This window comes from Pezoporus flaviventris, unplaced genomic scaffold, assembly GCF_033815535.1.
Source record: "Pezoporus flaviventris isolate CSIRO_AGI_PZ_B2104156 unplaced genomic scaffold, CSIRO_AGI_Pfla_v1 ptg000002l, whole genome shotgun sequence".
NCBI lineage: Eukaryota > Metazoa > Chordata > Aves > Psittaciformes > Psittacidae > Pezoporus > Pezoporus flaviventris.
In genome coordinates this window covers 77,192,711-77,220,649 of record NW_026892550.1, presented here as the reverse complement: position 1 = coordinate 77,220,649, position 27,939 = coordinate 77,192,711, and the positions used below count along the sequence as shown (strand labels likewise).

Sequence of the window (27,939 nt, the reverse complement as noted above, 5' to 3'; positions counted from 1 at the left end):
TTCTCTGACCATGTTTTCTTTAATATAAGTTAACACAACTTCAATAAAATAAAAGTTGTTAAATGAATCCTTTGGAACAACTTCACTGTCTGCACCCAACTCTTACAAAAAAAACCTGATGAAAGCAGCAATGGAATCATGTTAAACTTATAATAAATAATTCACATACAACATGTTAAATTACAAAGGATTAAATTGCCATTTCTACAACTTTTCATAGATTTAGCAAGTTTCTAATCCATTTTATATCAACAGCAGTACGTATGCTCTTCATATTAAATTTAACATTGAAGGACTGTTTAGAGGCATTATTTATAAAGCAAAAACAACCAAGTGAGCATTAACAGAACTTCAACAAATGTTTAGCTTTTTTTCCAGTATCTGTTCTTAGAAAAGATTCAGGGGTTTTCTATCCACTTGGTAAGTTTCTTCCTCTTCATTATTCAGGGAGAGTTAATGTCATGACCTCCAGCTTCATTTTGAAATACTGGTTAAAGCGAACAATCGCATACCTATTTAAAGGGCGAGAGATTGAAGTTAAGAGCAGGTAACTCCTTACATGATAGCTAGGACTAGTCAGAAGTCCACCTACTACCCAGTACCCTGTTTCCAACACTAACCTGTAGCAGCTGCCAAACGAAGAAATTAAGAACACAGCAACCATATTACAGTACTTCCTCACCACCACCCCTGGTCCACCTTGCTGCAGTTTGCAAAACAGATGCTGTGCCAGGGTTATCAAAGGTAGTGCTTTCCCATTTAATAGTTCTTAATAGACTGTTCAACAACTGACAACTGCAATTCCAGATAATTCTGATCTTGATTATTGCAAAAAAACACTTTAAACTGACAAGCCTTTGGGCTCTACCACCTCTGCTTTAGCTTGGGTTGTTTTGCCATCTAGCGGTGACAAGTACTTCTACTTAAGAATAACTGATCACAAGAACAAATTCACATTTGCCCCAATTACAAAATAGCACAACTAAGCCTAATAAACTGGGTTAGTCAGTGCAAAAGATTTTGAAGTGGGATCTTATACCAAGCTAAATCATTTATTTTATCACCTTGCCCAGTCCTCAGTAGAGAGATGAATCCATCTGCTTGTGGTCATGAAAGACCATTTTAAAAAAAGCCCAAGACACACATCTACCTAGTGGCTAACACCATTAACCAGCATCTCAGGAAATAAAACTTCACATTCATTGGCATTATAAAGACTCTTTAAAAAATATTCAAAATTTCCAAGATCAACATTCCAGGCAATAAGTAGTACAGACGAGCAGTTTTGTACAAGAGCCCCATTTCTTGACTCTTGCAATAGGAAACGTAGGTCTTGTGTCTGCCACAGGACAGTGCACTGACCACTTTGCTTTCACACTTTTGTCTCTCCAACAAATAATGCTCAGTGCCCAAAAGCATTTGCTCCTCCATTATGTCCCTTGCCTTGCTACACCATGTGTTGTAGCCCAGAGGCACATACCAATTTAGAGAACTTTCAGTGACAAAAAGCACAGCTAGCTTTTTACCGTCTTGTTTTCTCTTAATTTTTAAGAGTTATAGTATGGTCACATTGATCAAGTCTGTTGCTCAGACCTTACAGCTTCTGGTAGCTGGAGTGCTGGACTAGGTGGCCCCACACATACCTCCCAGCCTCAAGTATTCTATGGTTATATGTAGCAAGCACGCTTACCCTAGAAAATCAAAGTCAATGGTGGAATATTTGGCTTGAATTAAAGCCCACAGACCCCAAAAGAAGTGGGAAGCCTGAAATGAAAAAAAATATTTGTGAAAGATGTTATTAAAATCCAACATGTAAGCATATTCTCACATTGAAAGTTATCTGTAAAAAGTCTCAAAATCCAATCTTTTTTTAAAGTTATTTGATACTTCTTGATCAAAGAGTTCGGCAAAGTATTAAGAAACAATTACTGGCAATTGGAGGAATAAGTCCATTGGCCTCCTGACTCTCCATGTGTCATTTTCAGGAAAAATAATTAATAGCCTATTTCATAAATGCAACATTAAGTAGGCTATTGTACAACTATATACACTACATTAGAAAAAACACACAAATACAGCTATCATTTCTGCTGCTGCTATTTAAATATACATTATTTGACCTGTATTCAGCTCCAGTGAGAATATGAAAATCCTTTTGAATCTTTGAATACAACCCTTAGGTCATCAGAACTACAACTCACTTTCATTACTGACTTAGACAAAGAGATATGATCTGTAGCTATGTAAGAGAGCTTCTGACTCATCAGCATTTACATCATACATTTCTCCTCTGTTCCAAACTTGCTTCCATTATGAGTGCAGATAAGTAGCCTGGAGGCCTATGCTCAGTTTCAGATTGAAAATATAAATTACATTAATATGTTTGTTAGTATACTTCAGATGAATAAATACACACAATGGCTTGATAGTCTCCTTGTGGAAGACATTATTGGACCACCCAGGTTACAAATTATTACTTCAGACTTCTGTTCAGTAAACAGCTGCTCACAGCAATTACCTAAATTGCTTCCTGAAGCTTGCATGTTAACACTTTACCAGAAGTGTAGAAGACACATGCATGCACACACACCTGGAAACACCTTGAAATATCAACTACTGTATGTACATGTGAATCTAACCTGTACCTCTAGAGAGCTTCATCTGACAGCAAGCAGTTTGGCATCTTACACCAGCATCCATTCACTTGAATTTGAGTTTTCTCTTAACAAAGTTTCCCACACTGACACAAGAGCATTTGGCAGTATTTGCACATCATGTATGGTCCAAAGGCAGGTCTTTTAACTGTTCTCTAAACACAACTTTAACCTCTTAAACAGTAGTATAACCATAGTTCAAAACTGACAAAGCAATGGTATATATTTTTAAACAGACAACCAACCTACTTAATAGCATATCCAACTTTCCTAAGTGAATGGGATGGCTGAATTCAACAGTAATAGTTGATATTTTTAAAGAGTAACAGCAAACAAGCTATTAGTTTTAAGGACTTGTTTAATAATCATCTTTCTAGAGCGTGAACTGCATTTCCTCACTGCAATCATTAGCTTTTACCAGAAAACGGAAGGTAATAGGGTAGCAACAGTGTGCCTGGATTAATTAGAGGACTGAAATAAGGCCAAACTGGCTTCTTAGCCTTAGTCCTCCTGTGAATAGTTTGGCATGTTACTCTTCAAGAGAAAAAGCGATCTAGCTATTGGGCAACTGTACCATTTCCCATCACATCCATCTAGCCTTGATCTTGTTTTGCTGGGAGGAAAACAAGAAAAATAATGTGAACCTGTAAAGGATCTTCAGAAACCACAGAGATGAAAATTTGAAAAAAAAAATTAAACAAAAGATTGCTTCTAAAAGTATACATAATTGGGACATTCAAAGGCCCAGTGCTATGCCTATTCGACTTCTGAGGAACCGCAGAAGCACTTTGCTACAATTGAAATCAGTAAGGTGACCAAAAATAAATCTGAAAGCAACTCCCTGCTTGCCAAGACACTGCAGGCAAGTGAAGTTATGGCAGTACTGAAAGACTTCAGAGTTATATAGTTATCTGTATTTAAAATGGAAAATAGTTAAAACACAATATCTCCTACTATAACAAAATTTTATTTTATTTTAAAAAGGCTTTTTAAAGTTGGAAGATTTATAGGTCTTTATGAAGCACTACCTTGCTGTCAAGAAAAAAGGTCATAAGCTCTAGCCAACTCAGGGAACTTGCCAGACCAATAGCCAGCCAATGGAAATATTCAATAAAAGCCCATCTTCTCATTTTCTGAATGCTCACTGGCTCTTTCACTAGGAATATTCTACAGAGAAGTTTTGACAAACATAGCAGAAACTTTCCATAGAACACACTAAGTTTTTCCTTTACACGATACAGCACACAGAAAAAAAATGGAAATTACATTTCCTTACAGAATAGCAGCATTCTCTACAGTATTAAATATTCTAATCAAGTGTTTGTTACTTACCAGTGCAAACTGATTGACTTGGACATATAGAACTTCAACTTCTTTTTCACTGACTTCTGTGCCAAACCCTTTATATTCTTTGTAGGCCTCAAGGTAAGATCTGAGCCATTGTTCCTGTAATTTTCTGTTAGGATAAAGGCTGTAGTCTACCTCATTTACCCCTAGAGAAAGAAAAAATACCTATTAGAACCTTATGGTATCACATTACTGGACTACTTCCTCCTTCCCCAGCCCCAAACACACACAGATACGTATGGATAAGCATAAATATTTTTACTTTGATCTATCAGTTACATGTTGGCAAGAATTTCTCACACACAAATGAGAGCATTCAACACAGCAGAAAGATTTGCACTGTACATGTTTTCAGCCACATATGTAGTCTACTTCTATTTGGAGATTCAACAATTCTGGCTTTAGAGAGAAGCCTCAACAGAAAGTATTTGCATTATGAAACAAAAGGCATCCCAAACATGTCAGACAAATTACATTTCATAGGAAAAGGGACTTGCATGCAACAATATCCAAGGCTGAATCCAGATGTATATACACTGTCACCAACTAGGCTCATATTTGAGAAAAATGTATTAGATGTCTACCTCTTCTGCACAAACTATTAGTGTAATTACAAGTTTTATCTCCATAACCACTCCTTCTGACCTATTTTTCTTCCTATACTAGAGACAGTCACAGATCATATGGAGTCTTGCCACAAGTCAAACCTGGGTCACAGTCCACTCCCACTAGCTATGATTCCCAAAGGATGTGAAATTCTTCTTAAGTCTTACTTTTATGAAGAGTGCAATTCCCTCATATCTAAACTCTTTACTGTGTCAGATCCACTTATATTTAGCTTTAAAAAAAATTTAATAATCTGATTTTTACTGGATGCATAGAGAGTAGCAGAGGTGAAGCACAACTGTTCTTCATAGGCAAAGCACAGGCAAAGCCACATGAGCCTGCCATTTGCAACTGTAGAACCACACAGTATATTCTCAATATACACTGCTGCAAGGGATGCATTCACAGTATTTCATTACAGTAGGCTGTCTCTGCTGTGTCATTTCACAGAAGGATATTGTCAAAGCTGTGAGCTCTGTATCTAACTAGTAAATAAACTTAGGACATGATATTCCCTTTTCTAGCTTAGTAGAGCTGCAAATGAAGGGCATAACTGGCCTGCAAGATGAGATATTAACACATCTTGATACCATCATGTATCTAGATAGGGAAAAAGCGAATGTGCAAGCATTAGGGTTTGTTGGTGGGGTTTTTGTCTGGGTTTTGTTTCAGTTCTTGTTTCGTTTATTGTTTGACTGGGGTTTTTTGTTTGGTTTTGGATATTTTTTTTTAATGAAACCAGTTTACCTTTGCCTCAGAAATCCACTTTTACCTGCAAATTCATTGAAGTGATTTCCAATGTCATAAGCCAGGTAGTTGTATCCAGAGTACTCATAGTCTATGAACTGCACATCACCTATGTGAGACACAACAGCAGCAACATCAGAGTCCATGTCAAATAAAGTCATAGCCCTAATCCTTTGGTGTCCTTTGAAGTTTTGCAGAGAAGCAGAACACACCCATACTTGTGCCCAGTTGTGTGCACTGAGACATTTCAGGGTAAGGATGTGATTTTTATATTAAGACTTCCATGAATATTCATTCAAGAAAGCTTTTAAATAATTACTTAGAGCTTATACTTCTGTTTCTTAACTCTGAATAGCAGAGTTTCAATTTTAACTTCTACCACATGAGGGCATCCTCTACCTTTAAAATAAGAAATACAGTAGAGGATCTTCTATTTAAACTTTATGCAGAAATAGCACATCAATTTTTCCCTGACTTAAAAGAACAGTCCTGTTTATTCTCACAAAAGTGTGTAACCACAGTGGACTAACACATTACACCATGTTGATATTTCCTGCTTTCTCCAACTGCACTTACAAAGCAAGACCATTCTTAATCATTGCTTTTTTTAGCTGACTTAAACTACTCTGAAGAAACCATCAGGCTCCTCAAGTCCTCAAAACTATGAAACTATGTACTCCTATGTAAACAAGGGCTGTTAAAGCAGCAAACAGCCCCAAATGTTTCCAAATTACGTTTACATGTAGTGAAGCTGAAGAAAATGCTTCACTCAGGGTAACACAGCATTGAAGCTGCTCAAGAACATTTACAGCACATGAAACAAAGCATTAACAAGATAAATTAGGTAAAACTACAGCTCTTGTATTTGAAAGGAAACCAACAAAATTATTAAAAACATCAGACAAGGAAGCAATGAGTTAAGAGCTCTTTGCATTAGAACATTAAAAATTAAAATCTTACATTTCCAACTGCTATGCTGAAATGGGCAATTTTTAGTTGCACCTTTCTCCCTCTCTGTACCCATTCTTTTAACAACTACCTACGTATTTACTCAATAAAGCCATATTCCTCATATTACAATGAGCAATCTTGGCATGACTTAAAAAATGCTAGCTTTCAGAATTCCAGGTCAAAAAAAGAAATCAAGAGTAATTAATATGTTTCCTAGACTAAGAATTCTAAGCATCTAATATACTGCCCTCTCCTCAAGGTTTATGGGTATCACATATATCAAATACCAGTTTTGCCAAATAAACGTCCCGAGTTATCACAGAACAACTTTGTTAAAAGTGTTCCTTCCTACACAGTTCACCTTTACCATATTTGAAATACTAACACACTAATGTCTTCCAGATGGATAAAACTTCTCATTTAAGCACTTATAATGGAAGTGGAATCACAGAACACACACACAAGAAAAAAAAAGAATCACTTAATCACAATCCTCCCAAGTCAGAGTTTACCCTTACTCACACAGTAAAGGAGGACTGCTTACTAAAGGTTATGAGGTTAAACCTTTTAGGCTCTAACAAGCCAACATGAAAGAGGCCTGGAAAGTGGCAAGCTCCTCCCACGGAAATCTTTTTGGCAACGCAAAATTTAGGTTTTCCGAAACTGAAGGGACAAGAAATTTTACACCAGCGGCAACAAGATCTTAGAATAATGTCACAGCTTAACTTCTGTCACTGCTTGACATCCATATGCTTGTGCTTCTCACTGGTTCTTCAGCAGTACTTTTAAGAAGAAACTCCTGCAAGCTACAAGCAAGTCAAAATATAAAGCCCAACCCTGGTCAGTATTCTGCTACACTACTGATCTCCTGAACCCCTGAATATTTTATGTTTATTGTATTTACAGGGGTATTTTTCTTCCTCCCTCACACAAAATACAAACACAAGTAAAAGTCTACTTGAAAAATACCAACACAAGAAAAACTTCAATATTTCATGTGCAAATTTCATCCTGAACATACTTATGTGCTACTTTTAGGTACAGGTAACATTTAAAACTTACTTCCAGATATAAATGATATTACATAGAGGTGATGTTGTTACTAGGCACTCTTGTATGGAGAAATAAATGCTTGTGAAAAAGTGATAGGATAAGCCTTCAGTCAGTGCACAAGTAGCACAGTGCATGGCTCCACAAGGCAGTAACTGTGGCATGCCTAATCTGTAGCAGATGAAAATCTGGCAAGCTCATTTGACATGACAAAAGTTCAGTGAAAAGTCCTGCATTTTTACTGTTCTTTTAGACTCGTGCTACTGTGGAACTCAACCTTACATTTAATTTTTGCATGAAGGCTCAAAATAAAAAAAAAAGCACAGTTCTATCTGTGAAATAAAGAAAGCAAAAACTTTTAAGTTTGCTATAATATATAGTTCACTTCACAAAAGCATAATGCATACATGTCCCAGCTATCTTGTTTTAGAAGCAGAAGCAGCTTCGCATTGTTTAAATATCCAGGGTATTAGAGGTTATTTTTAACACAGTTAAAAGATTAAACTGCAATTTAAGATACAAGATTTAACATAGAAAAGTCACTCCTAAAAGATATGGCTTAGATTAGTAGTTAAACAGCTAGCTTTTGTTTTGAAGTTTCTATTAAGTACACAGAACTTGTACATCCCACCATATCACCGGAAGCACACAGACCAACAAGAGACACTATTCTAAGTGCATCTGTGTTTTATTGAAGTGAGATGTGATTTAAAACTGAGCTCTATTATCTCTCTGAAGAAACTACTGTTATCAGTAGGACTAGAGATAGCAAGAGTATCGAGTATTTCAAGCTGAAACATGTTCCTTTCTTCCAGAGGTCTCCTAGCATAGGCAACATGCAATGTAATCTACAAAAACTATGTAAAGATACAAAACAGAATACATGTATCCATGTACCCAAAATTAGTTTTTTAAACAGATCAAGTGGCAGCCAATAGCACATCTGCTAGATGATCTCAGGAATCTGAAAGGTAAGAGAACAATGACACCTTCTGGCTGCTCTTCACTTTCAATGATTTAAACAAGATAAACACTTTCAATGTGCAAGTCCTAGCTGTAGTTACCACAGCAGAATGACGTATCCTGAGTTCTCTCCCATCCTGTTCATCAGGTGAGCCACTGGGGCCCTAGAAAACAGCTTCAGTAAAGATAATGATCTATGCTATGAACACATGCGAAAATTCACAAAGGGGTCACGTACCCAAAGAATAATTTTAGGTCTAAATACCCACTTTAGCTTTGCAAAATAAAACAGGTTTTTAGATCAAAACCAGAAGCCTTAAACATACCTCAGTCTTCAGAAGCACTGAGCACCCACAGACTCCTACCAAAGATCATAGAAAACATTGGGTAGGCAGAGGGAATAAACATAACAAAACTAGCCATCTACCTTCACACTTAACTTCCTGGCAGGTGATTTTAATACATTCAAAAAGAGCACATACACATACAGACAAAAATTCTGACACTTGGTCTTACTGAATAGCAAATATTTGAATACTCTTAAAACAGCAGACATTTTTGGAAACTCTCAGGTCACACTGGAAAAAAAACAACCCAAACTTTAAGAGCATCAGAACATACGGTCTATAAATAAGCAGTACCAAGCACCAAGCATATTTTGACTATCTTGATGTCCCAGTTGTAATTAAAACCAACACGAATCTCCAAGTTATATCCTTCAAAGATTAGATTACACTGATAATTATGAGTTACGTAAAATAACACTCACAAATTTTCATATCCTGAGTGACTGAAAACAGACATTAACAAAACAGCAAGACAGTTCTCAGCCACAGCATGAGCAAATTGAAATCAGATGAGTGAAACTCCACTAAATGAAGCTAGCACTCAACATGCTATTCCAGTCTCATAAATAAAATTTAAGAGCCTGAGACTGATTCTTCTTAAAAACAGTATGTGGCACAACTATAATTTTTCTTTCAAGTCTGAAAACTTAAGACTAATTTGCTGCAGAGAAAAGTCTAAAGCAAAGCACTGGGACAAGCCATAATCATTCTAACTACCTTGTACAGGTGTGTTAGTATCTGTTGATAGTAGCTTAACCACACACACACCTCTCTCAGTAAATGTTCAAATCAAGCATTCACAAACAACGTGATAGATTGTTTCTAAAACTAATAAATGAGTTTGTTTGTGCCAGCTTCTGAAAAGCCAAATGAGCACTACCAGCTTTGCATGAACTTTACTGAGAAGAAAAAAGCAGTTAATCTTACAAAGACCATTTCTCTTTTAATTCTATTTTAGGGTCACCAAGGTCTTTTTAATACACAGAAGCCTTTGTAGATGGGAGAACAAATTTAGCAAGAGTACAGCATCACCAAAGCTGTTAACTACCTTAATACAGTTTGATGCCATTCCTAATGAAGCGCATCTTTAAAGATTCTGTTTTGTGTTCTTGCAAAATTATTTGCATACAAATAAAAGCTTTTGCTCTGCTACACAGAATTCCAGCAGTACATTTATTTACAGCTTCTACTTCTAAAATTCATGCTCCAAGACTGATACTTTTTTTGTTTTGCTCTGTAGTAAGTACACTATTAAGAAACAGCTTTCAAATGAAAAATTATTCTTTCTACATATGGCATTGAGGTTTGGTTACTATTAAAACAGTACCTGCTGCACCCAGACTGCAGAAGTTTTACAATACAGTACACTTGCAACATTCAAACATAGTTTGATATATTTATTTCATGTTTTCAAGTCCCCCCCAAACTGTTTATAACCAGCTTGAAGCCAAAGCAGTTCACATACCTCCTCCTCCTCCCCACCCTGCCCCCAAACACTAAGCACTCACACACTTGTTATTGTAGGATTGCTCATAAGTGATGCACTGCTGGCATTGGGTTTTTTTTTCCTTCATTCTGTTTACAAAAAGAGAAGCATATAGCATTTGTTTTTAAGGTAAGAACGTCAAGCCTACTGATCACGATATGAACCTTTTAAAGTAATTCCTCCTTTATTTTTTTGCAGCATGGTTTTACTATGAAAAATTACTATAAAAAATTACTTTTATCTCATTGGGTCTGCTCTGGAATGCTAAAACTCAAGACAGTTTCAGTACTGAAAAAAACCCACAGAGTATAAAAAGGCACAGAACAAACAAACAAAAAAAACCCCAACCATTTTTGGTACTGCAAAATCACAACTCCAATGTCTGCAAGACCACAAATTGATGGGTTTTTTGCCTTCCATGTTTCCCCTACTTATTTAAGCAGAACTATAACCCATCATTGAAACTAAGTAAACCCACTGAAGTTTGGTACTGAAGTCTCAGAATTTAAGATTTATGTTAATAGCATTGTATATATACATACATATACATACACCTATAAACCAGAAGCTCCAAGAATTCCCTCCACAAGTGGTATTACACAGAGGGAAACTTGTATTCAAAACCACTGAGTTTATTTTCTCAATTCACATGCATTCAGTGCTATCTGATGCAGAAACTGGTTATACATACACAGCCAGTTTTCGCACTAGAAACAACTCCAGCATATTTGTATTAGTTTGTATTCAGAACTTAAGGTGCATAAGCTTAAGATGTCAAAGACCAACAATGACTGATAAAATTCATTTCCATTCAGTCATTTACTTCATGCACTTTGGTCTTCCATACCAACAATTTTACTAAACTGTCACAAACTAATATGAAGGTACTAGAAGGAATGGCATCCTCACTTTAAAATAAAATCTTGATCTAATTTGTTAAATTTGTTGTACTCAGCTGAGCTCCGGTATTTGAAATAGGAGGAAAGTTGTGCATTTTAACTGCACAATGGCCATTTTAGTATCACAAGTTTGCCTTTAATCAATTCATTTAGTAACCGAACCTCAAACCACTAAAAGAAATAAAAGAAACCAGGTTTATACAGAAATTTTGTAAATTATAATGAAGGTAATTTTAAATAACATGAATTATGAGTTACATTTATTAGAATAAAAACAAAAATAATTTATCTTTGCCAAGACATGTATTGCCTACAACTGTTCAAATAAAGTATGTAATTACAAAAGAAATCTTCAAGATGCCTATGTTCCTTATGCAAAAAATAATACTATGATCAGTGACACAATTTAAGTATCACTAAGATACTTCATTATGAAACTGTCTTCCCATAATCACAAACCAGAACAATACATGTATTAAAGGAGATAAGGTCTTCAGGCTATTTTCTATGCTGGTATGATTATTTTTTCTTCCTAAAAACACTACACAACTGGAATAAAATTAACATGAACATTATGTACTCTGAAGTCAAGTCACACAGGCAGATTAATAAATTAATTGATTAAAGAAAAGGAATGCCAACATTCTTCCTCTGTAGAGAACATACAGATAAGAATTAGTTAATTAAGCATTTGCACAGATATCACTACCATTATATTGGGTCTCAAAAGCTCAAACTGAGTTCATTTGAACAAGTCAGTAAAACACCACTGATGTAGCAAATACAACTACAGCATAATCAAAGCTATTCACTACTTACTGTTTAGTTCAACACCTACCTCTTTTCTTGTTGTAAATAATATTCTTACACAACAGGTCATTGTGACAGAGTACCACTGGTGATCCCAAATTTGACAGTCTTTCCTTCATCCAGGCCATCTCTTCCTGAAGAACTTGAGGACTTGGAATGTCACTTAGAAACCTTTCCAGGTATAAGAAGTTTGAGACTTAGTATTTATCACAGTTGCTCCACACCAAGCATTTTTAATGAAATAACTTACCTGCAGCAACAGTCTAGATGAAAATAGTTCAATATACCTTCTCTGAAACCAAGGCACTCTTGCCCCTGGCAGAACAGCAGTCAAATGATTATTTCCCTCTTCCTCCCACCAAAAGCCCCAACTCTCTGAAAATTCTGTGCTGTAAACATGACAAAAAGTCAGGAGTACAACCTGAATACAATCCTGCGCATTTTAAAGGAGCAAAGATTGAAGGGGTTATGGCATGGACTTTATCAGCTTTTTTGCTCACATTACATTACTTCCTTTAACAAGAATACACAACAGGAAGTATTATATGTATTTATACAGAGGAAATAAAACTTTCATTTTTAGTTCTAACCACAGAACTATTGGAATGTGATTAAACAGCCATTTTATCTTCTAGATTTTTCAATTAACTGAAGTTTTCAGTTTTCTTAAGAAAAAAAAAACACAACTTTGTTAGAGCATTCTTTAATTACAATGCAGAATCCAGCAAGAAGAGAAGCTGACATCAGATTTTCAGTTTCACAAAGAATGTTTTTAAGCTAGAATCTGCTTCCTAAGTGACATGAAGTTTAATGAAGTGTACAGACACTTCCACATTACAGTTTTCGCTTAAGCATATGAGCTCCGCTCCCAGAGAAACTTATCTTCAAATCAAGCTTACAGCACAGAAATTTTATTTAGGTTAAACATGGCTCCTAGTTTTGCCATTCCTCTCATCCCAATCTTCCAGTGACTGACACTAGAACCCTTAGAAATACTTTATTTGTTTAAGTTCCTAAGGAAAAAAAATAAAAAGTTTTATTTACAACTTGAGAGTTACACTAGATGCTAAAACCAAAATGTAATTAAACTCTTAAGCTCCAGTGACAAAATCATTCACACTCTATGAGAGTGCGCATCTCGAATGATCTTTTCGTCCTCTGGATCAGAGTCCGGGAGGTGAAAAAAAGCCTTTCATTAACTTTACTTTTACATCACCATGTTCTGAACAAATTCCTAAACTAAACAAATACAGGATGGCTAAGAGGCACAGGTTAGAAGGAACAAGTAGTACTACTGCAACTCCAGGAAACATGATTTTGGTATTTACCACAGAACACAGGTTTCAGTTTGAGACTAATGGCTCTCAAATACTGCTGAGACAACTGACTGAAGTAGTACATGATTTTACATTGGCTCTTTAAAAAGAAAAGACTACCATCATTTAAGTGTCCAATCAAGCCAAGAGCTATCTGTATAGATTCACAATATACAAATTGAAGACTCTCCTTATCTGACATATGTACATAGTGACTTCAGTAGACAAGAGTATGACAAAACTCAACATTTGACAGAGTTAAGTGTTTTGCATTACCACAGAATGCTGTTATATATTCTTCTACCCCTCACCAGAAAGAACAGCAACTCAAGAAAGCACATAATAAAATACCTACCTTTTATTTACTTCTTCATCTGCAAATTCTGTGGGTATGAGAGAGAAATATTTCCCCATCTTCAGCCACAGATTAGATTTAGGGATCCATCCATTGTGTGCATGAATAGTATGGATTTTAGCAAGCTGTCTGGCAATGAGTCTACAAAAATAAAGTTCAGCTTATTGTAGTTAATATGCATCTGACAGTCTTTACTGCATTTTCCCCTATCAACAACAGAAAATAACTACAACATGTTTAACAGACATATTTAAAAAAAAATCATCAAGGGAATCTGAATAGCAGCACAGCTGTAGAGTAGCACTTTTCAAGACTGGAAAGGTCACTAACAGCACACTACTTGAGAGAGGGACCGGAGTTCTGCTATAGTATATAGCATATATCACCTGTGTTTTCAGTTTATTCTAACTCACTTTTCTTTAGAAGAATTGACTCAAATTAGCTGCCATCCTTAGGGAAATACATTTCAGCATGAATACTGAACAAATGGAAACACTAAATACATTGAATACATGCTAAAACTAAAATCTTAAGACATCGGCACTTTCTATTCGCTAATAGTTTAACAAACTGCATGGAAGACTATTTTGAATCTATTCACAAAAGGAACATATTAGAGCTAGAAGTATCTGCCTTAGTGAAGTCCAGCCTCCTGCAACTCCACCATGTTAAATGATCTCCATAATGGCAACGTGCAGGTATTAAATACAATAAGGAAACCTCTAAGGAGTATATAGTCTTCTGGGGAGGCAGCAAGGATCATTTGCTCAGCACTGAAATACCATGATAACTAAAACAGAGGACAGTGAGCTGTCAAGAGTGTGAAGCATCAACTTAATGCAAGCTTATATATTTTTTCCCTGCTCATATTAGTAAAACTTGAGATCTTTAGACCTGACAGAACACCATAAATGTATCACAGGACTTGAATAATGAAATAATAATTAAATTTTAAAAAAAAATGGAAAGCTTACCTGAAAATATCTGGATTGCATACATGCTCTGGATCCAGTGCTTCACCCTGCATGAACTCGTAGCACAGGCCATTATTGAAAGTACAGTATAGTTGAGGCGCACAGCCATGGGCCTGTAATACACGGAAACTCTTCACTTCCTCATCTCGATCTACTAAGAGCTCGGTCTTATTTCCATAGATCCTAACTAGAACGACATCATCTGTTATGTCACCCACGTAGCAGCCAATTAATTTATTGGTGATTCCATCTGTGAACAGCTGAAAAGTAAAAATAATGCATAAGCAACTTAAAATCTGCATCTGTATATTCAATGTGTAGGAAAGGAATGCAGTGTTGTTCCTTTGTTCACAAAATAGATGATTACCAGGTTGAGTATTAAAAAAGAAATCTTTATGATACAGAAATATGGTGAAGAAAATTGCAAGGATTTTTACCATGCCTGGCTAGGCACATGGTACAGCACACAAAAAGAGGAAGGAAAAAAAAAAAAAAAACATGCAGCAGTGAACTACAGAAATACTACATAAAAGAGGCCATAACTGAAAGTTTAGTATTGTAAAATGAATTTTCACACAACTACTCCGAAAATGATGGATTTAAAAAGCTTGTAAATTAAAGCCCCAAACAAACCAATATGAAAATTCATAAATATAGGCGCACAAAATCAAAAATAATTTTGATGCACTTCAAAATTTCAGTATTTGCTGATCAGTGCACAACTAGTGCAGATACTCCTGGAGTTCTAAACTACTCACTCCTTTTAAAAAGCAAGACTCAGGTCAGAAACAGTTCCAAGTTTGGTGGTTATCATCCTCCCACTAGCCTTGAGGTACTGACTGAGAGCAATTCAACATTTGTTCAAAATCTTTGTCGGCTACATGGACAGTGGGATCAAGTGAACCCTCAGCAAGTCTGCCAATGACACCAAGCTGTGTGGCTCGGTTGATACCCTGGAGGGAAGGAATGCCATCCAGAGGGACCCTGACACGCTTGTGAGGTGGGCTGATGCCAACCTTATGAAGTTTAAAAATGACAAGTGCAAGGTCCTGCACCTGGGTTGGAGCAATCCCAGGCACAGCTACAGGTTGGGCAAAGAAGAGATTCAGAGTAACCCTGCAGAGAAGGACGTGGGGGCATTGGTCAATGAGAAAATGAACATGAGCCGGCTTCAGTGTGCACTTGCAGCCCAGAAAGCCAACCGTATCCTGGGCTGCAACAAAAGCAGCGTGACCAGCAGGTTGAAGGAGGTGATCCTGCCCCTCTACTCTGCTCTTGTGAGACCTCACTTGGAGTATTGTGTGCAGTTTTGGTGTCCTCAACATAAAAAGGACATGGAACTGTTGGAACAAGTCCAGAGGAGGGCCACAAGGATGATCAGGGGACTGGAGCACCTGTATGAAGACAGGCTGAGAAAGTTGGGGCTGTTCAGCCTGGAGAAGAGACCTCATAGTAGCCTTCCGGTATCTGAAGGGGGCCTACAAGGATGCTGAGGAGGGACTCTTCATTAGGTAATAATTCATAGTGATAAGACAAGGGGTAACTGGTTAAAACTTAAACAGGGGAAGTTTAGATTAGATATAAGGAAGAAGTTCTTTACTGTGAGGGTGGTAAAGTGCTGGAATGGGCTGCCCATGGAAGCTGTGAATGCTCCATCACTGGCCATGTTCAAAGCCAGGCTGGACAGAGCCTTGGGCAGCATGGTTTAGTGTGAGGTGTCCCTGCCCATGGCAGGGGGGTTAGAATTAGATGATCTTCAGGTCCTTTCCAACCCTAACTATTCTAGGATTCTATAATTCCTGAAGTTCCCCTGGCTTCTCTACAATTTTGAGAAAGTACTTAAAATTCAAGACCTTAGCCTTCAGCTTCAAGCACCATGCCAAATTTAAAAGCATTTGACAAGACCCACCATCCTCACGTTGTACTTCATAACTAGTACACACCATTTAAAAGTCTGAAAAGGCATTTTAAGTCTGTATTATCAAGATGTACATAAATGAAATTTTTAAAGCCCTGAAATTTACTGGACCAGTCTCGCCATTGATTCCTGAACATACTGAAGATAAAGCAACTAACTTTCCACAGAACAGAGCATTATGCTTATTATCTAATTACAACCTACTCACTGCTTTTCAAAAAATGATGGAGGTATGGATACTACAAGTTCCCAGCTAAGAAAAGGGGAGAGCAGACCAAAAAATACCCCATTCCTTGATGGCTGCTTGTCCTTTTACACATGATAAGGCCTAAAATAAGTCACTATACAGGCTGAACTCACGGAGATTCTACCAAACATCAGGCTAGATCCTGAGTTATTGGGCTTCATGCACCCAGTTGCATGCAGTCAGGCATTTGAAATTCCACTTGATGCCTGCAAGGGTAACACAGCAGTTCTTAATTTCAAACTGCAATCCAGGACAGCTGTACAGCTCAGAAAACAGATGTTTGGCACTTTAAAAAGAACTTGCTAGCTGAGCAATACCCATACTAATGCTAGCTATTAGGCAAGTAACTTAATGACAAGCCATTAAGATCCTCAGGTGAGAAGAAGCTTCACAAGCAAGAATACCAATGTTTGCATAACTCCTGAACATTCTCCTGCAGTCTTAAACATAAAAGGTAAACAATTTAAAGTTGAGGTTCTCACAGCAATTGTAATTATATTCAATTTTTCTTTAGTGTTTACAGTTATGCCTCTTCTACTTCATTTCTCCCAAAACCCTAATAAAACCCAATTAAAAAAAGATTAAACCTTCCCACAATGCACAAAACCTCCTTTCAGGACCTTGCCTTAGCACAACCAGGAAGTAGATTTAAGTTGGTTAACATGCAGTTAAGACATACACAATTTTTCCTTGGGTGGATATCCTCCAAGCTTAACTTACCACCATTCTTTAGGAAATGCTTTGATTAAAACTACATGACAATAACAGGCAACTTCTCTACAGGTATCACTCCTTAGAACCTTGGACAATTTGGGCGTTTGGGGTCTTCTGTTTTTGTTTTTCTTGTTGTTGGGGAGGGGGGGGTGGTGTTTGTGTTGTTTTCTTTAAAAGCAAAACATAATTCAGAAATTTTTACTCCTCCTAAAGTAAGCTTTATTTTTAAAAGTACTATCACTCAAACAGAAGTACCAGCTTATCTGTAAGTCCCAGAGGTTTACAGAAATCAAGCGCTAGAAGCAATTTTAATTCCTAAAGAAAAAATTCAGAAGCTGGCTCCAGTCTCCCCATTTAGGAAAAGACTTTCAGAGCAGAAGATGCTATGTTTTAGCTACTGTACCTTGCTTTTCTCAGCACCCCTATGTGATGAGGTGAAAAACCCCATCAATAAATGCAGAAAAGAACTAGGGAAGGTTTAGCTGTCAACACAAATTATAGCTCAACTTCCTGAGGAAAGATAATAGCAGAGAATATGAATGTCCTTCATTTTCTTAAATGGTTATGAACACACAATCTTGCAGAGATAGGTTCAGCATATCGGGTTACTTCCATCTATACAGGGTAACCATAAATTCATATAAACCTGCTTACTAAGTCGCCCTGACTGACTCAAAATTAAGACTTTATAATTTATGGACACATTTTATTGCTAGCTATTATTCTAATAACCCAGAATTAGAGACAAGTAATGAAGACTCTTGTCTAAACTGTCTTTATAGCAACTGTTACGACGTTAATTAGTGCAAGTAAGAATACTGTATCATTTAGCATACTATCCAATTTTTTTGCTTAACACTTATCACAGATGTTTTAAGTTTTCTCCATGTACATAAGCATACCGTTGCAGCCATGCACATGCTGTATCAAGAGAGGGATGATGTGCTTGAGCAGTGTTAACCTAATTTGAACAGACAGTACTTAAATGCTTTTCAAGTATGACCTACCTTTATGATACAATGTATTCATTTATAACCTTTCCCCTTCTAAGTGCATTGCTATTTAGATCACAAGGGATCTCCTGTAAATTATCTAGTTCAGATTCTTCTCAAGAAGGGATAAGTAAAACCAGTCACCCAGGACTGTGTCCAGCATCTCCAGGAATTCCAGACTCTACAAGCTGCCTGGGCAACCCGCTCCAGCATTTGACCACTCCCACAGCAGGGAAAAAAAAAAAGTGTTTTCTTGCATTCAAAAGGAACTTCACATGCATTTTATGCCACACCCAGAAACCGGATACTGAGAAGAGTCTGGCTCCCTATTCTTCATTCCCTCCCATCAGGTATTTATACATACTAAGATCCCTGCAAGTCCCCTTTTCTCCAGGGGAAAAAGTCCCATCCTCTCCTCATAGGAAAGATGCTCTTCAGGGCCGTTTGCTGGACGTGCTCCAATGAGTCTGCTTATTTATCACACGGGGGAGCCAAGAACACAACACAGCACTTTAATATGGCAAAACAATGTAGAAGTACTGGTTCTTATATATTTCAGCATAAAAACAGAATTAACTCAAAAAATTTTAAAGAGCATTTTGCATAAGTGATTTATATTGCACTGTCAATGAAGTTACAAAGTATCTTGTCTGCCATACTTAAAGGAAAACTGAAATGTAGCACTAGAAAAAAAATCTTATCCTGTTGTCGCAGGGCCAAAAGTGAAATCTCTCTTGAACTAAGGAGGATCAAAACCACTATGTGATTTTGAAAAAAAAAGAAATTCTATTGTCTTTCATCAAAGGACAAAGGCAACAAACAAAAGCAATAATTTCCAACACACAAGAGGACTATTTTAAATCATTGGAACTTGTGCTAACTACCATTTCCTACTTATAAAACAATCACCTAATAAAGCCTGCTTTTCTCACCATAAAAAATTGTATTATGAAAAAGACAAGGCTCCAAGGTCATCAGAAAGAGTGATACTACCAAAAAAAAAACCAAACCCCAATCCAGACATTAAGTGGTGCTGATGCAAAGAAATACTAAGAATTTGACTTGTTTATGCTGTTAAAACTTCTGGCCACTGTACAACTTCTGTCATACTGCACAGGTCTATTATCCCTTTGAAACAAATCTCATTAGTGTTAATAAAAAGAAATCCACAATAAGGAAATTGGACTCCCTCAACTGATAATTTAGGAACTCTACTTATTAGCATCTATTTGTAACATGCTGCTGTAAGTAATTACTCACACCAAGGAGTATTTTAGTTACTGCTTTTTAAAAAGGCAGAAGAGTTTGCTTACTTTTCTAAAGGCATTATTCAGAGTACACAATTTCCATATTCCATCATGAGAAAACATCCAATGTTTTCTACCAGTAAAAGAACATAATACTTTGTCCTACTTAGAATGCCTTAACCATAGCATTTAAAGCATCAGCTTAGAATGCCTTGCCTGAAATGGAACTTGAGATGCAGCAGAGCAAAACATGAGTTCTGTAACAAAAGCACCAGTTGAGCAGCATAGAGAATGGACTCAGATGACATGGATAAGATAATCAGTAAACTCTGAAGGCCATATGGAAAAAGATGGAAGAATCTACAGAATGTTATGAATAGGGGGTAGAAAATTCTGGATATCCATTAAAAAACATGGCCAACAGAAGCCAAGAACATGATGCAACACAAAAAATCCAGAAGCAAGATTCTGGCACCCTCATAACCTGTAAAAACTTAAATTATTGTGCTGCATATTTAGCACACTGTAATACATACTTTCAGGTGAGGTGATGCAAAGCTTAAACTAAATTCTGAGAACATGTCTGAAAATGATATTTATACAGGCTCACAGTCTAGTCAGATCTAACTGAAAGTTCAGGCTTTCTAGCTCTTAGGAACAAACAGAAACTGTTTACTGAAAAGCAGGCTTAAAGCAAAAAAGCTAGAAATAAACTTGAGTCACTTAAATGCTGTCTTAGAAAGCAGCACATGGTAGAAACAAGACAGGCCAACTGAATCCAGGAAAAGCAGAGAAAACCCAACCAGAACATGAAGCATCTTACCCTAAAAGCACTCTTTTCAGCAATGATCAGTTTATTAGATCCCTGAAAAAGGCATGTAATGAATATGTTACCATCTCATAAACTTGTATCTGGCCCTACTGTTCCAAGTGTTCAAAAGAATGAGAAGAATGAGAACAAAATTACGACCACATGTAACAAGTACAAACAGGCAGAAGCGTCACAGGGCATATCCCACAAGAGATGTGAAACCGATTTTTTTCCTCCAGGCTGTTACCACATCTATAGAACTATAGAAGGCAGTATTGTGCTGCTGTAGAAACAGAACACCTATGTGAAGTTTCAGCATACATAAGTAGGAATAATGCCCAAATCTCCCCCCAAGTTTGCACATTTAAAGTCTATTCCTTCCTGGAGATCTTAATATACACTTTTTTAATGCTCACAACACTTCAAGTTTGCGCTGCAAGATATAATTTCATTTTTTTTCCTTGGAAAAATATAATCCATAACGGCACATCCACAAGTATACATCTCTCAAGAATTTAATTTCTTGACACAAAGCTTAGTTATGTCTCCATTTCTTCTTTCTGCAGATATTCATAAAAAGAAGGCCTAAGTACAACTAGGAGAAAATGCCAGCCTTTGGTAAAATCTCATATTCAGCAAGACTTACAAGCAATATCACTCAAAGGTCTCCAGACTCTGTAAATATATCCTCTAGATCATTACACTGATCAGATGAAAGCCATTGTCTACATGATCTTGGTGGTCATAGTCAGATGATCATGAACAAAAACCATTTAGCATTAAAAGTACCGAAGCTAGCAGGGAGCCAATAAGTTAATGGCACCATTCTATGGCAAGTTTGACCATAGGCTGAACTAGCAGCTACCTGCTGAATTCTTAGGGTGCCCTGCCATGACAGCAGCATGGAGAAAGCAGCACCACCACTATCTATGCTATATAGTATTACTTCAACATGGTTTTGGCTACCAAATAATCAATCCTGGCATCTTCCTTTTTCAAGGAAGAACTCAGGGCAGTGGCAGTGGGAGGGGGGTGGGGGGGAAGGGCTCTTATGGTGCAGGTTTCTTATTTTTTGTTTTGAGTTTGGTTTTGTCTTTTTGTTTTGCTTGGGGGGGTTGGTTGGTTAGAGTTTTTTTGTTTGGTTGGTTTTGTTTTGTTTGGGATTTTTGTTTCATCTCTTTGCCCTTCCTCCCCCCCCTTAAGATCTTGACTGACATTTCACATCCTCCAAATTCCCAACATAAATATCATTTAAATTACATTCAATAGTCTCTTATAAAATGCTACAGTTGTCACCCTTACAACCCTTACAGTTGTAAGGGCTGGTTGTGATCTAAATGCATGAAAAGAAAGCTTTCTTTAACAGCAGAAGAAAGTCCCAAATTACATATTTTTCATCTTGTTTCCGAAGAATATTCTCCTACCTGAAAATAGTAAACATTATCAGATAACTAGATAAGACTTTTAAAATGTTTTAGATCTTTTACAGATTTTCCGATACAGATGAAAACAACTACAAATAAATCACGGAATAGTTGGGGTTTGAAAGGACCTTAAGATCATCTAGTTCTAACCCCCCTGCTACGGGCAGGGATGCCTCACCCTAGACCATGTCGCCCAAGACTCTGTCCAACCTGACCTTGAACACTGCCTGGAACGGAGCAATTTACCACTACTTTGGGCAACCCATTCCAGCACCTTACCACCCTCACAGTAAAGAACTTCTTCCTTATATCTAACCTGAACTTCCCCTGCTTAAGTTTTAACCCATTACCCCTTGTCCTATCACTACAGTCCCTAATGAAGAGTCCCTCCTCAGCATCCCTATAGCCCCCCTTCAGATACCAGAAGGCCGCTATGAGGTCTCCACACAGCCTTCTCTTCTCCAGGCTGAAGAAGCTCAACTCTCTCAGCCTGCCTCCAAAGAAAAGATGCTCCAGCCCCCTGACCATCTTTGTGACCTCCTTTGGACTTGCTCCAGCAGCTCCATGTCTTTCTTATATTGGGGACACTAGAACTGCACACAGTACTCCAGGCAGGGTCTCATAAGAGCAGAGTAGAGGGCCAGGATCACCTCCTTCGACCTGCTGGTCACGCTCCTTTTGATGCAGCCCAGTATATTTAGATTTCTGGGCTGTGAACACACACTGTTGGCTCATGTTCAGTTCCATGTCAACCAACACCCCCAAGTCCTTCTTCCAAATTTTGAAAGCTAATAGAAATGGAGTTGAATGTTATTCTAAATCAAAGAACTGATTTGCTGCTCCTCCCCCTGAAAAATTTGAAAGGGCCATGTAATGAGGAAACAGGAACTAGAACATCTTTGCTAGCTACCTTCCTTTCCGATGTTAGAAGTTGACAGCATAAGATACATGCCATTAAATAGCCAGATGCAAGCTGTGCCTAAGCAAATACCAGTTCTCTATAATTAGAGCAGTCACCAATGCAAACACCTATTTCATGCACAACTGGATTACCCCATGCACTGTGATGTGGCATATCGATTACATAAAACATCACCAGATGCACAATTGCTGCCCCACCCACTGACAGCACAAAACCAACCCTTTACAAGGGATTGAGATTACCAAACTTCAACAGTAGTTTAGTAAGAATGGAGAATCCAACCCACCCTTCAATAGTACCTAACACTGCCTACATTTCCCACCTCCTGTAACACTGCATTCAAGACAGATCTCAAATTACATTTTATTTCTTCCACAACACATCAGCAATGAGGCTCATTCGGTAACTCTTTATCTTTTCTTATTCTTTCTTTCACTCATCACTTCTCCACTTAGATTTATTAGCTCCTCGGAAGGTTAGCCAGTGAACTCATGCCCTCCTCTTTACAGGCTTAACTACTTCCACAACTGCCTAAGAGTGTGATGCCCTAAAAAACAGGTAAGCAATAAAAAAAAAAAATCTCATGAAAATAATTACACTGAGATGCAAAAAAAAAGTTAGTTTCCTTCTCAGAGACATTTTCTGTTTTCACTCAATTATTTCAATGCTTCAAATCCCACACTCAGTCTGTTTAAATAAACTATGAAGTATTTTAACTAGTTCAGAAATCTGAATCTAATCAGTTTGTTACACAGAAAATACCAGGATCAACACAAGCAAAGGAATTAGAGCAGCAGCTAGAAAATACTGCCTGAGGAAAAGCTAGTTAGTGCAAGTCAGGAAGAAAACGCAAAAAGCGAAAACAGCTAACCTGGTATATAGAGAGAAAAAAGGGGGAGGGGGGAAGGAAGGTGTTGTTTTGATGGTGAAAGTACAATTCTTTGTAAGCATGGCCCTGTCTTGTACCTTCACATTTCATAGCTACAGAAACAAATTTTTGCAAAGAATTATAAAAATGCTACAGTACTAAAGTCATGCAAAGTGTTGATAAATGCAAAGACCTACATCTTGTCAACAACAAAGACAGTACCAAAAAACAAGCAAGGTCCAATTACTTCAGAGAATAAAAACCCAAACTTAATTACGTTTATCTGGAGATAAAAGTAGCTTGCAGGATTCAGAAGTCTTATTAAAGGAATTTATTTCTTTTGCAAACTTCTCCCAGTTTGGGCCAGGACAAGAACACTGTTTGCTAGCGCACCATTTTTACCACTTTGTATCTCTGATATATCTCTGCTGGTCTAACCAAATAATGGTTTCAATTAAAATATTAATACTAAGCCTTTTTACCAATGAAAACAAGCAGCCTTTATTCTCAGTAAGAATTTAGAATACATGTTAGAAACTACTTCAAAATGGAAAAAAATACTGTTTTTTTTCCTGCACCATAACATTACACTGCAAAAAGGATATTATGTATTAACTTACTAAATCCTTCATTATGACCAGACCTCCCAGATGTAAAATAGGTCATGGAATAAAAGATTCCTGAATCCACACTTACCGAAATGGTAACTAAGCTTCCCATACTGTAAGCAAATACAGATCCTCCTTCCAAAACGCACCTCCAGAAGAAAAACAAAGTTCTTAAGGTGGGCAACAGATCAAGTTGCAATAAATTCCAAACTGTGATTGTATTTGTTTTTCATCAGAAGGGTGATACAACCTCTTTAAGAGTTTAACAATTACATCTTTATATTTGACTAATAAAGAATTGTCCAGAATACAAAAATTGGCATGTCCACTGTCATAATTCAACCCACTTCAGGATTTAGCAAGCAGTGAGCTCTACAGCAGAAGACTGGGAGAAAGGCCTCTAGAAATCCCTTCCAACCTGAACAACTCTACAATTTTATTACTAAAATCAGAACCAAAAGTGATTACTGAAAAAGAATAGTTTTAACGACATTGCTTTGTATAACTGTAAAGCAGAGGAAGCAAACCTTAAGAATTTAAGGCTTAGAAAATATAATGCCCTATAAACATAAGGTATAACACCCTAGAAAATATAACAGTCCTACTCGGCTCTTAACACCTCCTCAGATGACAAATGCATGAAGTATCCACATGAAGATCAGCATTCAGACATGAAAACTTTGTTTTCCCTTACCAATGTATGATAACTTGAATATTTGTACTGTACTGTAGAGACAACATTCACCGATAGCTTCAGACAGAGGAGATAAAGCAGAGGTGCTTGTGATCCAGCAAATAACTGGCAATGCTTACAGACACTATGGACTTCCTGATAAATAATGCAATGAAAATAATAGTGATACATTTATGTTCTATGCTAGCTCTATGCTATGATGCAAATGTTTGAAAATGCAGAAATACATTCATGACTTCAGATACTTACCTTACAGAAAGCAAGGATTAAGCACTAAAAATTTTTAACTACACTGTTACAGAATTGTTTAGCTGACTAAGCAATTTGACACTCAACAGTAAACTTTTACAAGAGAAGTTAATTAACTTTTTAAAGTCAAACTCTGGACTCTTCAACTTCTTATTAACTGGCTTGACCCAAGAAATACCAGTGCAAAGGTAGCTAACAGGAGAGTTCAACAAAGGAAGCAGTAGTTAGTTCCACCTATCAATGTTCTTTGTCTACTTTGCTGTGATGCTGCTGTTTCAGATTAGTCAAACATATTTTCCATGCAATAAATGATTTTCACTTTCATCTCCCCCTAAACACATGGCTCTCCAGTATGGGGACTCCAAGGCCAACCTTCTGTTCACTCCATCCTCTTGAAAACAGTCATCCTTCATTTTAGCATCAAGCTGCGTGATGTATGTGTAACATGCCTGTGTAACAGATTGCAGCAGCAATGGTGATAATACAACTAGTTTCAAACCACATGCATTCTTGCTTGTTATGTATGCACAGTGGTTTAAACACAGACTAGAGTTAAAAATAACAGGCCACTGATGAGCTTCATGAACAGGATGCTCTTCTGCTGTTCAAACAGAGCAAAATTAAATAAAGGGAGTTGAAAAGTTTTGGTCATAAAATAATCTGGTTTAAGCAACACTCAGACAATTTTTAGACAGAATCCTATAATCACAGACAGTAGTCTAATAACTTTACTATTGCATGACCACATTAACCCTTATTCTACACCAATGGTACCAGTGTTTTTTGTTCTGTTAATTGCTTCTTCCAAAGAGGGTGCCACAGGAAGGAAGCACCTTTTTTTTTCTTAAGCCTACTAGAACTTTCTCAAAATGTTAGAGCTATCCCCCCTTGAGAAAATGTTTGTTTCATTTATTAGAATTCCTGTATGACGGTAAAATATTCTGTTGAGGAGTGAACAAAACCATGCCTAACTTCAGGCAGTCCTGCAAGGAGCAGGGAGTTGGACTTAATGAACCTTATGGGTCCGTTCCAACTCGAAATATTCTACTGATCCTAATAACCCTTAGTATTACATGTTGTAAAGCTATTTTTATTACATCTCAAGATGTTGGGACTCTGCTTAACTTATGGCCTCAGTCTTCAAAGAAGTTACCTAGAAAAACCTCATTAACTTTATTGTCATACTAACTGGACTGTTACATCTCAAGTTCCTTTTCCTACCAACAAACTTCAGAAAATTTCAGTCAGTATTTGTGCTATTACCTCAATGTGCTCAGTTTTCCTATATAAATTAGTTCCAGCAGCTCTCTTCAGAGGAACTTGACTAAATTAAGACTCTTCCACTTACTAGTAACTGCTGAATAACAGCGTTTAAGAACATACAATAAAACACTCAACTAAATGCAGGCTACAACCGAAGGCTGCGTTAGCCAGGTAAACTGACTGAAGGCTTGTACAGGGCCAGGTTAAGTATATTCTAGAAGCACAAAAGCAGCCAATCCTCGAGCAGATGACTCGTCATAAATACAAACGATGGCTCACCTACAGAACACCACAGACTAAGTGGCGATACTCCTGCATATGGTCACGACTGAAAGATGTAAGGCCGTTAACAGGGTTGATATCGATACCCTCAGCCTAAACCCAAATCCAGCAGCGAATACAAGGCCTGTATTTACACTTACTTATTCACTACTTGCGAGGGCACGGGGGGAGCCCGCCAATGGAGCACCTCAGCCCCGCGGCCGTTATCTCGGCGGCCGTTATCAATAGCAATGGCAGCAGCCGCCGGCCCCCTCCTCTCCTCTTTCCCGTCCGGCTGTCTCTGCCTTTCTCTGCCCCAAGGAGGAGGTAGGAAGTCCCCTACCGCGTTACAAACACGCCCTGCTCGGCAAAGACCCACCGAGGGCGAAGTTTACCCCTTTCCCCTCAGCCGACACCGCAACCCTCAGCCCCCGGGCCGGCGGCGGGGTGGCCTGGCGAGAGCGGGGGTAAGAGCGCTGCCCTCCACTAACAAGGGGAGTTAAGTTTCATCGCGGAGGGCACGGAAGGAGGAAGAGGAAACCGAGCGGTGAGGAAGGAGCGCCGGGAGAGGGCAGGAGATGCTGCCGCGCCGACACGCCCAGCCGCCGGGCTGCCTGGCAAATGGGGCTCGGCGCAGGGGGCTGCAATCGGAGAGCGACGAGGGAGGGGGAGGGGAAGGAAGCGAGGCGGCAGCTCCCCCACACAATGGCCGCCCGCCCTCCCCCCTTCCTTCCTCTCGCTCTCCCTCTCTTCCTCCTCAAGCTGGGGCTGCCGCATGACCCGCTCGTGGGCCCCGCGGAGCCCCGGCCTTCTCGTACCTGCAGCGTCACCTCCTCGGGTCTCCAGTGGGGCCGCAGGCGGCGTAGGAGTTGGAGGGCGCCCTGGCGGTAGCCGGGCCCCTCCCGCTCGCTGACAGTGATGTCCAGCTTGGGCACCTCCGGGGAGCCGGGCGGGACGTGGATGTAGTTGGACATAGCGGCGGGCGGGCAGAGAGGACGCGGCACAGGGTAACAAGGGCAAGCAGCTCTCACTAGCGTCCCTTCCACGGCGGACCCGGCAACTGAGGGGGAAATTTCCACTTGGGCTCTCGATAAAACGGCTCCACCTCCCCCAGGCTGCGGCGCGGAGCAGCCTGGGACAGCGGGCGGGGCTGGGCGGTGACCGCCCTCTTCTTGCCCTGGGCCGCTCACCTGGTCGCCCGCCTGCGCAGCCTGCG

General features: G+C 38.4%; 1 protein-coding gene across 1 annotated transcript; it reads right to left on the bottom strand.

Moving 5' to 3' along the window:
* Nucleotides 1-27,939, bottom strand: ETNK1 (ethanolamine kinase 1). The gene is made up of 8 exons (XM_061444610.1): nt 27,542-27,939; nt 14,506-14,765; nt 13,532-13,672; nt 11,889-12,031; nt 5,380-5,463; nt 3,987-4,147; nt 1,691-1,764; nt 1-512 (listed from the first exon to the last, which is right to left on the bottom strand). Exons 1-8 carry the CDS (start codon nt 27,695-27,697, stop codon nt 440-442), a joined length of 1,092 nt encoding a protein of 363 aa, XP_061300594.1. The 5' UTR covers nt 27,698-27,939; the 3' UTR covers nt 1-439.

Excerpts from the sequence above, each read along its gene's own strand:
- ETNK1 (XM_061444610.1), bottom strand. The coding sequence starts at position 27,697 with ATGTCCAACTACATCCACGTCCCGCCCGGCTCCCCGGAGGTGCCCAAG. Across the intron at positions 4,148-5,379 it reads TCACTTCAATGAATTTGCAG|GGGTAAATGAGGTAGACTAC; the intron begins GTAAAAGTGGAT and ends TTCTTTCTCTAG. Across the intron at positions 513-1,690 it reads ATTGACTTTGATTTTCTAGG|GTATGCGATTGTTCGCTTTA; the intron begins GTAAGCGTGCTT and ends CCCTTTAAATAG.